Here is a 12,403-nt window from a genome sequence, read left to right as displayed (position 1 = left end):
TCGCGCATTCAGGACATTGTGAGGAATACCCCATTCTTTGAGCAATGCTGACAAATATTCAGAATTCTCGACACTGCAAAATAAAGCTAACTTGTTAATAGCGGAAAAGCATAAATTTGTTTTAAAAAAGAAATCATTGTCCCTATCATCAATCTATACTTTTAACCGACACCAGTACATGCAATATATTTTGATTTTTTAAAAAATTGGCTTAGTTTATGTGTTAAAAGTTGCTGAAGTAGTTTAGCAGATGGTGCTACCTTGTTGTTCCTACTAAAACAGGTCGACCTTGTCCAAACATATCTTCAACTTCTCGACGAACATATTCATATTTACCTCGAGCAGTCTAACATACATCATACCAAAGGGATAAACGAGATGGCAAAACTAGTTTACATTTTAGAAATGAGATGAAGGATGCAAATGCAAATGTAAGTTTTTATTGATGCTTACTGCAAAAGCTTGAATAGGTAGATCGATTCGAATATTTGACAAATTTGTAGGAACTTCAATAACAGGTATCTGGAACATTTTCAAAAACTCTTTTTCCTGCAAGAAGTTGTAGAAACAAGTGTCTCAAACTGCCCTGTCTAGTTAAGAAAATGATATCTTAAAAACAGATTAAGGAGGTTGATCAAAGTAAACCTCCATGTATATACCTCTGTTTTTGCTGTCCCAGTCATCCCAGAGAGCTTTGGATATAGTTTGAAGAGCGACTGATAGGTTATTTGGGCCACAACAATTGAATCAGCCTACATCAAAGAGTTTAGTTTCATGAGCATGAAGTTTTGGAGGCATAGCTTTAACCAGGACTTATGAGTCTGTGTGACAGACCTGAATTTCGAGACCTTCTTTAGCCTCCACAGCCTGGTGGACTCCTTCCGACCATCTCCTTTTCTCTTCAACTCTTCCGGTCAACTGAAAATATTTGAAATCTTAAATCTGATAATAGCTTTGATCCTATAATTAATAGCTAGGTCACGTCAATTTAGAAAATGAAACACTACAACTGAAGCCAGAACTACTTATACCTCATTAATTATAAGTGCTTTCCCATTTCTCACAATATATTGGACATCACGCTTGTAAAATTCTTTAGCTTTTAAAGCATTCATAACAAACCTGCAATAATAAGGAAAAGAAATTCAATAAACGGTTAACAAAAATATTGTAACCATGATCGCCAAATAAAAAACTTCCCATGTCTAACTACTAACGACCAACCGCCAAAGTCTCATGTTACCATTTGGAACATAAATAATATCAGTGGTAGTAACAAGAAGATACCTGGCCCATGGATCATTTTCGTCCCATAAATCACCGGTCTCAAGAGCCATTTCAGCAAGAGATATACCTTCTTCCGTGAGTTCCACTGAGTTCTCTTTCAATTCAACTTTGTAATGCTATTACCAAGATTTTCAAATATCATTTTAGAAAATCAGTTCCTGAAAAGAGGTCAGAATAGAATAACACAAAAGAGAAGAAGGTCAAACTCACAACATCTTTTACGAGAAGTTCAGCCACTTTAGCAGCAACTGGATATCGTGCGGCATTTTCATTAGCCTGTGGTACAAGCACAAGAGAAAGGACCCCATCAATCACTACAATTATGTCCCAATGATATTGCTTTTCTTTCGCTATTGCATCGGCAATTTTTAACAAGATTCAGACTATGATCCAGATGTCTAAATCTCCCAAGAATACAACTTTTAAGCTTATCAAAATGAGCTCTATTACCTCACCACTTATTAGCAAAGGATTTCTCCCTTCATCGATGAGGACTGAGTCCACTTCGTCAACGATTGCAAAGTGAAATGGTTTTGGCCTGTAGATCATAAACTGTCACTACTGAACAAAATGAAGGAGTAAAAAGATTTATAGGATCTACCATCTCATCACAAGTTGTTCACTGTTTGAAGTAAGGTTATCTCGCAGATAATCAAATCCAAGCTCCTGAGATATGCACAAGTGTTAGTTAAAGGAGATGCGACATTAAAAACAATTAAGTATAACTCAAGTAGAAGAATCGATATGAAGAAAATACTTGCCGAGTTATTGGTGTATGTTATATCACAGCCATAGTTGAATTTTCTCTCTTCAGCTTTCATTCCTCGCTAATTGTACAAGCAGTTGTACATGAAATTGCCATTAGTTTCTTGCTTTGAAGCTCAGAAGATAGAATGCAAACAGCACATGTGAAAACTACCTGAATGAGACCAACTGAAAGGCCTAAGAAGCGGTGAACACGACCCATCCATTCTGCATCACGCTGGGCCAGGTAATCATTCACAGTAACCACTGCCATCAGAAAACCAATACCAACAGCTTAAGCTACATGTTAAACGGTACTTTGTCCGTAGGTATATAATTGCTTATCAATAGTGCGTGAACGATGAGGCAACTAGGAGCGAGTCTTTCTAGAAATATAGAAACTATCAAGTTTGGGAGAGAAAGCAGACAACATACCATGAACGCCCTCGCCAGTTAATGCATTAAGATATGCAGCTAATGTAGAGACTAGTGTTTTCCCTTCACCTGTCTTCATCTCTGCAATTGATCCATCATGAAGCACTCCTCCACCAATTATCTGATGAAACCAAAAACTATAAGTATGCTTCACAGTCTCTCCTATATGGATTAGACTTTGAGTATTATATTGGCAGACCTGCACATCAAAATGACGCATCCCAATCGTTCTCTTTGCAGCTTCACGAACAACAGCAAACGCCTCTAGAGCATGCGAACATACAAAAAAATGAGAGAGAAAGCAATAACAAAGAATTGTCAAAACCAAGTATCATTCTTAGTAAAAAACAAACTAAAGTAAAAATCCAATTAAGGTTTTGAACGAACCAGCTTGCATATCTGCTAGAGACTCCCCTCTTGCTAACCTTTCCCGAAACTCTGAAGTTTTAGCTTTCAGCTACAGAGGTCAAACAAAACAAAAACCAATAACACATTAATGAATCATCATATCAACTGAAAAACAAAAAAGTCTCAAGAAGTGAACACACTAAGTTGAACCTGTTCATCCGAAAGACTTTGAATCTGTAGTTCGACGGCATTAACAGATTGCACAAGACGATAGTAGTCACGCACAACCCAATAGTTCATGCTCGTTACATCTTGTAAATTCCTCCTCAGACGACCCAAATTCCCCTAAAATAAGTAAACCAATCACACGAATAAGAAAAAACCTAGAAATAAGCAGAAAAATCATTGAGAAGAAAGAGACAACAGAAAACAACTAAAAAGAGACAAATGATCGAACAGTTGGTGTGCAACAAGTACTCTCAAATTTTAACGCATATCCTTACCATTAAGGAAGCAGAGACACGGCTTCTTCTCCTGACAACATGACACCTCTGAATCGGAGTTACAGGCCGAGCGAGAAAAACACCAGGTAAAAAGGGTTTTGTCCATGGAAACTTATTACTTGGAGACAGTAAGCATGGAGGAGGTGGATGGCATGTATTAGGAGGGTTCACTAGATTCAAAACAGTGCCCATATTCACACAAAGTTTGCTTTGTTACACTGGTTGGTCAAGCATCCATAGATGAAAGAATCGAAAATCAGAACATGTTTGAAAAAAAAACACTTGCCGGAATATGTAAACTATATGATTATTACAGTACACTGAGTGGGTGGCGCTAAATTGCTGGTTAGCCCCCCTATTCAAATAACCTTTGCCTAAAGTTTGATGTTTTTAAGTCCCTGAAAATTCTAGTTTCTCGCAATACGTCACTCAACTTTAGAAATTATCATCTTAACTCTTTTTTTATTATTATCATTTCTAATCCTTTTTATTCCTCGATCGTGTTCTTTTTTTTTTCCGCGGAGCTGAGGAAGTGACGAGAAGAAAAGAAGGTTTTCTCGATCTGGTAGGGTTTTTTTCAAGGTAATCAATCACATTCTCTGATCATACTGAGCTATTCGATTCAAAGATTTCATGATTTAATTGTACCCTTTTGCTCTTCCTGACACGATCTTTCAATTTTTTTTCTTTTCCGGAGGAGTTAAAAAAGGAGAATCTAAATGGCGGGAGTTGGAACATCGATGCTCGGATCTATTCTTCTCTTCACAGTGGTGCTCTCGCTGCAAGAAGTGTACCGAGGGAAACTAGCTTCTTCTGAGCTGTTCACGATCCTTGGAGGCTTCACTAGCTCCCTCCTCTTTCTCTTCTCTCTCACTGTAAGTTTAACTTAGCTATATTTTGCATATACTTGATCCGATTCACCAAATTTTGAGATTTTTTGGTCCTGAATATTCCGACACTCGAATCAAGTGGTTAGTGTGTGTGTTTATTATGCTTATTGGTTCGATGCGATGTCCCTTAACTTTTGCAGTTCATTGGGAATCTCCAAGAGTCTTCTGGTGGGAAGAGTAGCTGGGGTGCTGGTAAGTTTCGTCTTTGACGTACACCCTACACAATTATAAATGTGACTATCTTCTTTGCTTTAGTGTTGATAATATAGAGTGCTTTTGTTATCACTCTACCCTATATCAGTTGTCTAGTTCATAAAAGTTTGAGAATTTTAGATTTTGAAAAATTTTAGACGATGCCCCCAAAGGTTTAGGTTTCTTCTTATATAACAGATTCGGAAAGGTCTCCTGGTGAATTTTGTTATAAGATTAGAAGAGGCTTAATTGATCTGTTTTTTGTTTTGTCATCTCATACTCTTATGCAAAGGATCATAGTGAAAATTATCGATCGCCTATCCTAAAGTTTGTTTTCACGTTGGCAGTAAGTTCAAAGATAATTATTTTTGTTTGATGGCAGTGATTGTTGCGGAAATCATAGCTCTTGTTGCTGCTAGCACGGTGCATCGAGTTTGCATTACAACCTGGTAAAACTTCTGCTCAACCTTTAAATGAGATAACATTATTATTTCATAACTCTCTCTCTCTCTCTCTCTCCCTCTCTCTCTCTCGCTGAAAAAGATGTGATTGCTTTTGGTTGTTGGAATGTTTTTTGGTTGCAGTTTCTTGTTCTCTGCTGGCCTGTTATACGAGATGAACAAGATCTCAGGATACATGCTCTCCAAAGCTGAGTCCAAATCTAAAAGGCACTGAATCAGAGGACAGGGTTACTAAGCACATTTGGATTATCTTGTTTGTTTAGCTCTAAAAAGACTCAAAAGATACTTCGAACTTCATGAACTATGAAATTTAGAATTTTCCCCAACTTATGCTTGACTTATCGACTTTGTAGTTGTATCTTCTTAGACGAATGGTTAGATATAGGCCCATATTAAAAGTTAGGCTTATAAAACCCAGATAAGTGATGGCGAGTAGTAATTGTCATCTAAGAAAACCATGAATCCTGAGTTTTATATTCCATAGTTATACAATCCGTATACTAGTAAAAAAAATTGAAGTTGTAAGACCTTTGTTGTTACTAGCCTACTACTTGTGTCCTTACCCAAAATTAGAAGGCTAACGACGAAAGGGTAGAACAATGCTTTCCCTTGGCCATCTCCGGACAGGAAGCGGAATCGTGTTTCGTTCGGGAAGGTCAGGTCGTAAGAACCTCTACTTGATGGATGCTGAGAGAGGTGAAAACGGTGGTCTATGGAGATCACGATGTGTAGCTGGTCGTCACCTGATGGGGAATGGATCCCGTTTGCATCGGATAGAGAAAGCCCTGGCTCGGGTAGCTTCGAGCTGTTCTTGATCCACCCGGACGTGACAGGGTTGAGGAAGCTGATCCAGAGTGGGACTGGTGGGAGGACTAACCATCCGATCATGAGTCTGGTCAGTAAAAGTATTGTATTCACGTCTGATTACGTTGGGATATCAGCAGAACCAATCTCGAACCCACATCACGGTGAAGCTCGATGGGTGTGGTTTAAGGAGAACTGACGCATAATTCGTACGAAGATGGGACTCCAGCATGGGCGCCTCGGGTCATCAGGCCAAGTGATGTGGTGTTGCGGAGGAAGAATGATTCGAGTTGCTGATGACTGTCACTGGCTGGATAAGCACCCACCACTAGAAGACCAGAAAATCTCATGTTAATATGTATATGATTACAGTATCCATTTTCACAGAACTGCTGTTTCACTGTAAGATAGATGTATCCCAGCCTCTATAGTTAGAGAGACTTGTATGAGACTGCTGATGTATATGCATATCATATTGAATAATTGCTAACGAGACTGTTATGTAAATCATTTTGATACCAATGTCCCGGTTGATGTACCGCAACAAGTAATGATGTATTATCCTTCATTAACAGTGTCTTACAATCTACAGCCGATACTGTTAATTACGACCGACCTTAAGCTAAATAAACAAACCTTCTCAACCGATTGGAGGGTTTTGGCGGGAGCGGGAAAGGGAAACCCGGAGTACGTCATCAAGGGTTATAAAGTAGTCTCTCCCTCCCAGTCACACTAGAACGGACGGAGAAGTTTTATTATTGTAAAGAAGGAAGAGAGAGAGAGGAATGGCGCGAGTTGTAGAGAGCACACAGCCATGGGTTGAGAAATAGTACGACTTTTACTTCCTAATTGCTTATATAGATTACGTTAACGAAACTCTCGTATCGGAATTTTTAACTCACAAACTCCTTTTTTCTTGTGTTTTGGGGGTTTAAAGCCGGCCGAGGCAGGTGAAGGACGTGGCGCATCAGGAGGAGGTGGTTCGTGTCCTCACCAACACTCTCGAGACTGCTAACGTAATAATCTCACAGAAACCCCCTTTGCTTGTAATCTCGATTGATTAAATTCTGGATTTCGATTACGAAAACGCTAGATGTGGAATTGGGATCTCTCAAGTCTTTGGTTTTTAATTTGATTCTGTGGTTCGCAGTGTCCGCACATGCTCTTTTATGGACCGCCAGGAACCGGAAAGACCACTACTGCACTTGCTATCGCACACCAACTATTTGGGTAATATGCTCAAACTCTGATTTGAAGTATATCTGATTCATTCATTTAACTTGTACGAGATACCTTGTGACCTCTAATACACTGTCTAGCTAAGCTACCTAGTGTGGAAACTTGGGATATTATCTTTTTCCTTTTTAGTCTGCTTGAATTCATAGTGAGAGTAGTAGACACTAGCCTTTACGTGGTGTGGCCTTGTAAGTGTTTCCTCGTTGAAGCTGAATTGTTTATTTGTTCCATGTATCTCAACAGAGTTAAGTTTAATCTTCATTTTGAGGTTTATATAATGTCTGCATATCATCAAAGTGTCATTGGTTTGATTTTTCATTGTGCTGTGGTTTGCAACCTAAAATCTGCAGTTATGACTGGTCAACTAATTAAAGATTTTTTTTTTTTGTTACAGCCCTGAATTGTACAAGTCTAGGGTGTTGGAGCTGAATGCTAGTGACGACAGAGGGATTAATGTTGTTCGCACAAAGATCAAGGATTTTGCTGCTGTTGCTGTTGGCTCCAACTACCGTCAAGGGTATTATTATGCAAATAATAACCTTTTCCTTTTTTTTTGGCTATTGTCAAGTTTCTCGTTTATGGTTCTCTGTGTGTAGTGTGCATTTCATCTAATAAGTCCATGATTTCATATTTCAGCGGTTACCCTTGCCCATCGTTTAAGATCATCATCCTAGATGAGGCTGATTCTATGACGGAAGATGCTCAGGTACGCTGAACATCTTATGTACTACCACATTTTGTAAATGCGTTTACCATTGAACTATGTTAACGATTGTGCAGAACGCCTTGAGGCGCACAATGGAAACTTACTCCAAAGTCACCAGATTCTTTTTCATATGTAACTATATCAGCAGGTAATCTCTTTTATTATGGTTGCTTTCGTTTATAGACTCTTTGAGTCTTATGATTGAGCTGCTAGTACTCATTCACAATGAAGATCATTTTGTAGAGCGCTGAAGTTAGCCCTTAATAACTTTCATTTCTTTTTTTCTCAAGGATCATAGAGCCCCTAGCTTCAAGATGTGCAAAGTTCAGGTTCAAACCACTTTCTGAAGAAGTCATGAGTAACCGTATATTGCATATATGTAATGAAGAGGGTCTCAACCTTGGTGGAGAGGTGTGTACATATGCTTTAAGGTTTGCCTTTCTTTTATTTAGTCTTTGTCCAAACTGCTTATACTAGCTACTTTCCGTATAGGGTCTTTCAACTTTGAGCTCCATCTCACAAGGTGATCTTCGTAGAGCCATCACGTATCTGCAGGTTAGGTGGAAACTAAACTGTCTGTGAAATATTGTTACTGGACGAAATTGACTGTGATTCAAGAAATTTAATCCAGTCTTTCTCCTTGAATATAACAGAGTGGCGCTCGATTGTTTGGATCAACAATAACTTCTAGAGATTTACTCGATGTGTCTGGGGTAAGGCTGATGAAAATCCACTTTTTGCGCAAGTGTATAGTAGTTTCATTAAAAACAAAATTCACTCAAGAGAGTTAATTTTAGATGTCTTTTGGACCGTTTAGGTAGTTCCTCTGGAGGTAGTAGAGAGATTTTTTACAGCATGCAAAAGTGGTGATTTCGATATTGCAAACAAGGAAGTGGACAACATAGTCGCAGAAGGATATCCTGCATCTCAAATCACCAATCAGGTTTTCTATTCCTCTTTATTTTTTTGGCACTTGAAGTCTCGCAACTGTAGTAATAACCATGTCTAATACAAGTCTCCTTTCAGTTATTTGATATAGTCGTTGAGGCTGGTGATGACATAACAGACAATCAAAAGGCTAAGATCTGCAAATGTCTAGCTGAAACAGATAAGGTGAGACTTCTCTCTGTTGGATTCTCTTTTCCTTCCTTCTATGGAATTAGTTGAAGATTCATGTGAAAAATAGTAACCAGCATTTTAAGTCAAGTTCACATTTTTCATTTGTCATTTGGATCTTTTAGATGTGTTTCAGTCTGACTCAAAGCGTGTCACATCATAATGTTCCCTTTTCAATGCATACAGCGACTTGTAGATGGTGCGGATGAGTATCTGCAGCTTCTGGACGTAGCAAGCAATACAATTCGTGCACTCTCAGAAATGGCTCAAGACTTCTGAAGCAAATGACCGCCAAATTCAAAGCTCTGCATCTTGATTTTCATTTCTGTTCTGCTAGTGTTGAGTTTGCAACGTATCTCTACCTTATGAATTGTCACAATGGCACTTGTCGAGCTATTATTATTAAATGTGACAAAAAGAAATGGTTTTTATAATGTTTGATCATATGACCAAGTAGAGAAAAAATCTGAGCAGAGATTTTTGTAACTGTTTTTGATTCACAATGACGATTTCAGAAAGTTAATGATACCTACATGCAGACACTCAACTTATAACAACACTAAGGTCTCAAAGCAATAACTTGGCTCAAAATAATTTTGAAAACTCTGATAGGCTACATAAGCTAAAGACATGGGTCTTAGTTTAAGCCTAAGCCAGACCCGGATCCAGAACCCGTGGAAGACCTAACCATCGGGTGACTAAACGAAGGCTGGTTGATGGATGCACCTGCAGGGTTATTAACTTGGTTGTTGCCAAACATGACATTCGGTGAAGCCGTTGATCCTGCATTCGTCTGTATTGCATTAAGAGGCAATCTCGGCCCAAAGGAGAACGCTTGTTGTTGTTGTTGTTGTTGTTGGCGTGCCATGAACTGCATCTGGGCATGAACTTGTGGGTTGTTGCTAAACCCTGGGATCATGCTTGGTTGAGAAGAGCCAGCTGAAACTTGCTGTTGCTGATGTAGTTGTTGCTGCAGGAGAGTATTGATGTTGTTACCACCACCACCTGTGGATAGAGACATGCCTTGGAGATTATTACTATTATTAGCCTGTGGATTGATTCCTCCAGGTGTTGATCCAAATCTTGCTGACAGCATACGTGCTCGTTCTGCGGCAAATCTCTGACGAGTCTTCTCTACTTGTTCGCATTCTTTCATCAACAACGTTTCTATTTCTGCAAACTGCTTTAGCTTCAGCTCCATCCTCTTCAACTGTGAGATGATTAGGAAGTTGTTTACTCACATCAGCAATAAACAAATCAACCAAAGATTTAAATTATCAACAGCAACTATGTTCTGCTAATATACCTGGTGATTTACAATATTTGCAGAAAGCCTTTGAATCTCGCGTTCCTCATGATCAGCAAACAATTTTGCTTTTGTTGATGCAGCTGATAGACCGGCTCTAAAAGCAGCCATGACCTTGTCCTGTGGCAGTGGAGTCGGTGCTTCTGCTCCGTTTTGACAGGATGTTTTCTGTGCTCCCGAGTTATCTTTTACCATCAAAGGAGATAGGTATTGACAATTAGGTTAAACCAAAGGAGCCAAAAAATTACTGTAAAGAACACAATCAAGCAACAATGCCGTACCATCTAGCTGCTGATTTGCTCTATCAAGCAAGCTAGGTTCTTTTCCTTGCAAGCCATCAGATTTCAACCTTGATAGATTGATAAGATTCAGAATAGTATATAGATGTATAACAAAGAAAATGAATGAAAGCTACAACAAAGACTAAGAAAATGGATGGTGACCACGAGATACACTAACCTATCATCCGTAGATAGAACCGTGAGGCACTCGTGGGCACAGGACGCAGCAACTCTAGGTCCAACAGCTGATGCCAAAAATGCAACCTAACATGTTTCGGTATCAGTATCATCATATTCCAGACTAACAGAGCACCATTTTTCCCACTCTCAATTTTGCACACAATATAGGTTTCAGAGCAATCGATTCATCACAAAAAAAGTTATGTGTATATGAATTCTGCAGCAGAAAAAAATACACATACCAATGCCATAACCGGATTCGGAGACTTCACAAAAGGAAGATTGATCTCAGTGCCAGAACCTTGCTCTGAAGTTCCTGCAAAAGCAAGTCGACAATGAGAAAGGCATGTCAAAGAGCATAACCACGGCGAATAATTCACAGTCTGAGAGGAAGTAAACAGAATCACCAGGTAAAGCCCCATTTGAATCTGTTCCTCTGTGGTCATGTCCATTTGTAGGGTTTTCCGGATCAGTAACACCTGGAAGCTCAACATTATCCAAAAGACCATCCTCCACAGGTAACCGAAGAAAATGAAGAATGCATTGAGCTTTTGATTTGGAACCGACATGGTCCGCAATCTGAACCCAGTTTTCATTGTAGAGCTCCACAGCTTCAAGAAGCAAGAGAGTTTCTTGATCACTCCAATTCTCTCCATCTTGGTCCCTGAAATCTTTGCTTGTATCCACTCTTACAAAGTCAATACAAGAATGTCCAACAACAAATCTTGCATCGTGAAAACAATTAGAGCATAAGAGTACATCCTCCTGGAAAGTAGAGATGATAAGGATCAGTAACAGATAATGAAACACAAAAAGCAGTAGGTAGAGGAAGTAGGATAGGAACCTTCTTTTGTGATTGGAAGTACACAGTTGGAAGCGGTCGAGAACAATGGTAGCAATGGTTATCACATAAGTGTTCACGAATCCTGATGTCCCAATCAGGGAGGTCAACATCCAAACATGGCAAGGATTCATCTGCCTTGTGTCTACAGATGGGCTTGTCAAACTTGATCAAACTATCAATAGATGTCAAAGCAGCAGACGGAACATGGACCTCACCATTTGTATCCTCCCTGACATCAGATACACCCCTAGAAGGCCCAGGATGACACTGGGGAGCGGCACAGTAATTGATTATCCCCCAGTGATCAAGAAAACGGAAAACTCTTGCAAGATCTTCAGCGTCAACACCATGTACCAATCCTCGGCAATCAGAAATCGTCAGTGTCTTCTCCGGGTTATCCAAATATTTCGAAACAAGGGCGTTCCTGAACTGTATATAACTCTCTGGTGTATGGTTTGGCGATTTTCCTGAGAAATACTGTGGCACCACTTGCCTTTCAAGGCGATCAACTGTGTTTGGTGCAAACCAATCTGCTCAAATAGAAACAAAAATGATTAGAAAAATAAAAGACTAGCAGGGAGATAATTATACATACATCTGAGCTACAAGACTACATGAACATAGCCTAAGTGAAATTTAGAAGAACATAATCACTTTGCATAATCCATTCAAGGTGCAACATAACATAAGCTACATAAGACTGCTCCAGACGAGAGTAACCTAAACCACGAAGCATAACACAAGACACATAAGACTGGACTGCTCAAAGCCAGAGTAACATAAACCAGGAATCAGACATGAACTTATGAATTTAGGACAATAAGTCTCTATAAATGTCTTCAATTTATATATGCAAAATCATGAGCTGAAGGAGAATAAAAAGGAAACCTGAATGCATAGGCAAGACATGAACTTTATCCCCAAACCGTTTAACAACACCTTCTCCTTCCATAATAGAAGGCGGAGAGATAACATAAGAAGCCGCAGTAGCAGCTCCATCACATTCACTCCTCTCAGTATCAAACCCCAACAAAGAGTCAGCAGGTACAGTAGACAACGCCTGCAACTGC

The 12,403-nt window shown here is 39.3% G+C and overlaps 4 protein-coding genes across 5 annotated transcripts; 2 read left to right on the top strand and 2 right to left on the bottom strand.

Moving 5' to 3' along the window:
- Positions 1–6: 6 nt before the first annotated feature.
- LOC130506299 (protein translocase subunit SECA2, chloroplastic-like) lies at positions 7–3,645 on the bottom strand (the record flags this gene model as incomplete). Its single annotated transcript, XM_057000927.1, has 17 exons — positions 3,318–3,645; positions 3,025–3,159; positions 2,854–2,923; positions 2,666–2,730; positions 2,467–2,587; positions 2,207–2,298; positions 2,049–2,114; positions 1,889–1,953; positions 1,738–1,825; positions 1,498–1,563; positions 1,288–1,403; positions 1,032–1,122; positions 835–918; positions 660–752; positions 454–549; positions 261–346; positions 7–73 (listed from the first exon to the last, which is right to left on the bottom strand). Coding segments are annotated over exons 1-17 (1,593 nt in total), but the record flags the coding sequence as incomplete, so codon positions are not given.
- A 167-nt stretch (positions 3,646–3,812) lies between these two features.
- On the top strand, positions 3,813–5,188 carry LOC130506298 (uncharacterized). 2 transcript variants are annotated; one of them, XM_057000926.1, is made up of 5 exons: positions 3,813–3,899; positions 4,015–4,192; positions 4,348–4,399; positions 4,782–4,848; positions 4,984–5,188. In XM_057000926.1, the coding sequence occupies exons 2-5, from the start codon at positions 4,037–4,039 to the stop codon at positions 5,072–5,074; spliced, it is 366 nt and encodes a 121-aa protein (XP_056856906.1). In that variant the 5' UTR covers positions 3,813–3,899; positions 4,015–4,036; the 3' UTR covers positions 5,075–5,188. The 2 variants fall into 2 exon arrangements, with proteins under 2 accessions (XP_056856906.1, XP_056856905.1); XM_057000925.1 differs by having other exon boundaries at positions 3,829–3,899; positions 4,027–4,192.
- Positions 5,189–6,259: 1,071 nt separating this feature from the next.
- Positions 6,260–9,156, top strand: LOC130506297 (replication factor C subunit 4-like). The gene is made up of 12 exons (XM_057000924.1): positions 6,260–6,493; positions 6,602–6,680; positions 6,815–6,894; positions 7,295–7,417; positions 7,537–7,606; positions 7,681–7,754; positions 7,897–8,017; positions 8,099–8,161; positions 8,260–8,319; positions 8,424–8,549; positions 8,633–8,719; positions 8,909–9,156. Exons 1-12 carry the CDS (start codon positions 6,450–6,452, stop codon positions 8,999–9,001), a joined length of 1,020 nt encoding a protein of 339 aa, XP_056856904.1. The 5' UTR covers positions 6,260–6,449; the 3' UTR covers positions 9,002–9,156.
- Positions 9,157–9,197: 41 nt separating this feature from the next.
- LOC130506296 (SWI/SNF complex subunit SWI3C-like) lies at positions 9,198–12,399 on the bottom strand (the record flags this gene model as incomplete). The annotated part of the gene is made up of 8 exons (XM_057000923.1): positions 9,198–9,932; positions 10,029–10,213; positions 10,310–10,377; positions 10,488–10,573; positions 10,732–10,805; positions 10,897–11,254; positions 11,334–11,863; positions 12,222–12,399. Coding segments are annotated over 8 exons (2,052 nt in total), but the record flags the coding sequence as incomplete, so codon positions are not given.
- Positions 12,400–12,403: the final 4 nt, after the last annotated feature.

The sequence above is a fragment of the Raphanus sativus genome, unplaced genomic scaffold (assembly GCF_000801105.2).
Source record: "Raphanus sativus cultivar WK10039 unplaced genomic scaffold, ASM80110v3 Scaffold3089, whole genome shotgun sequence".
Taxonomy (NCBI): Eukaryota; Viridiplantae; Streptophyta; class Magnoliopsida; order Brassicales; family Brassicaceae; genus Raphanus; species Raphanus sativus.
This window is presented reverse-complemented; position numbering and strand designations above follow the sequence as displayed.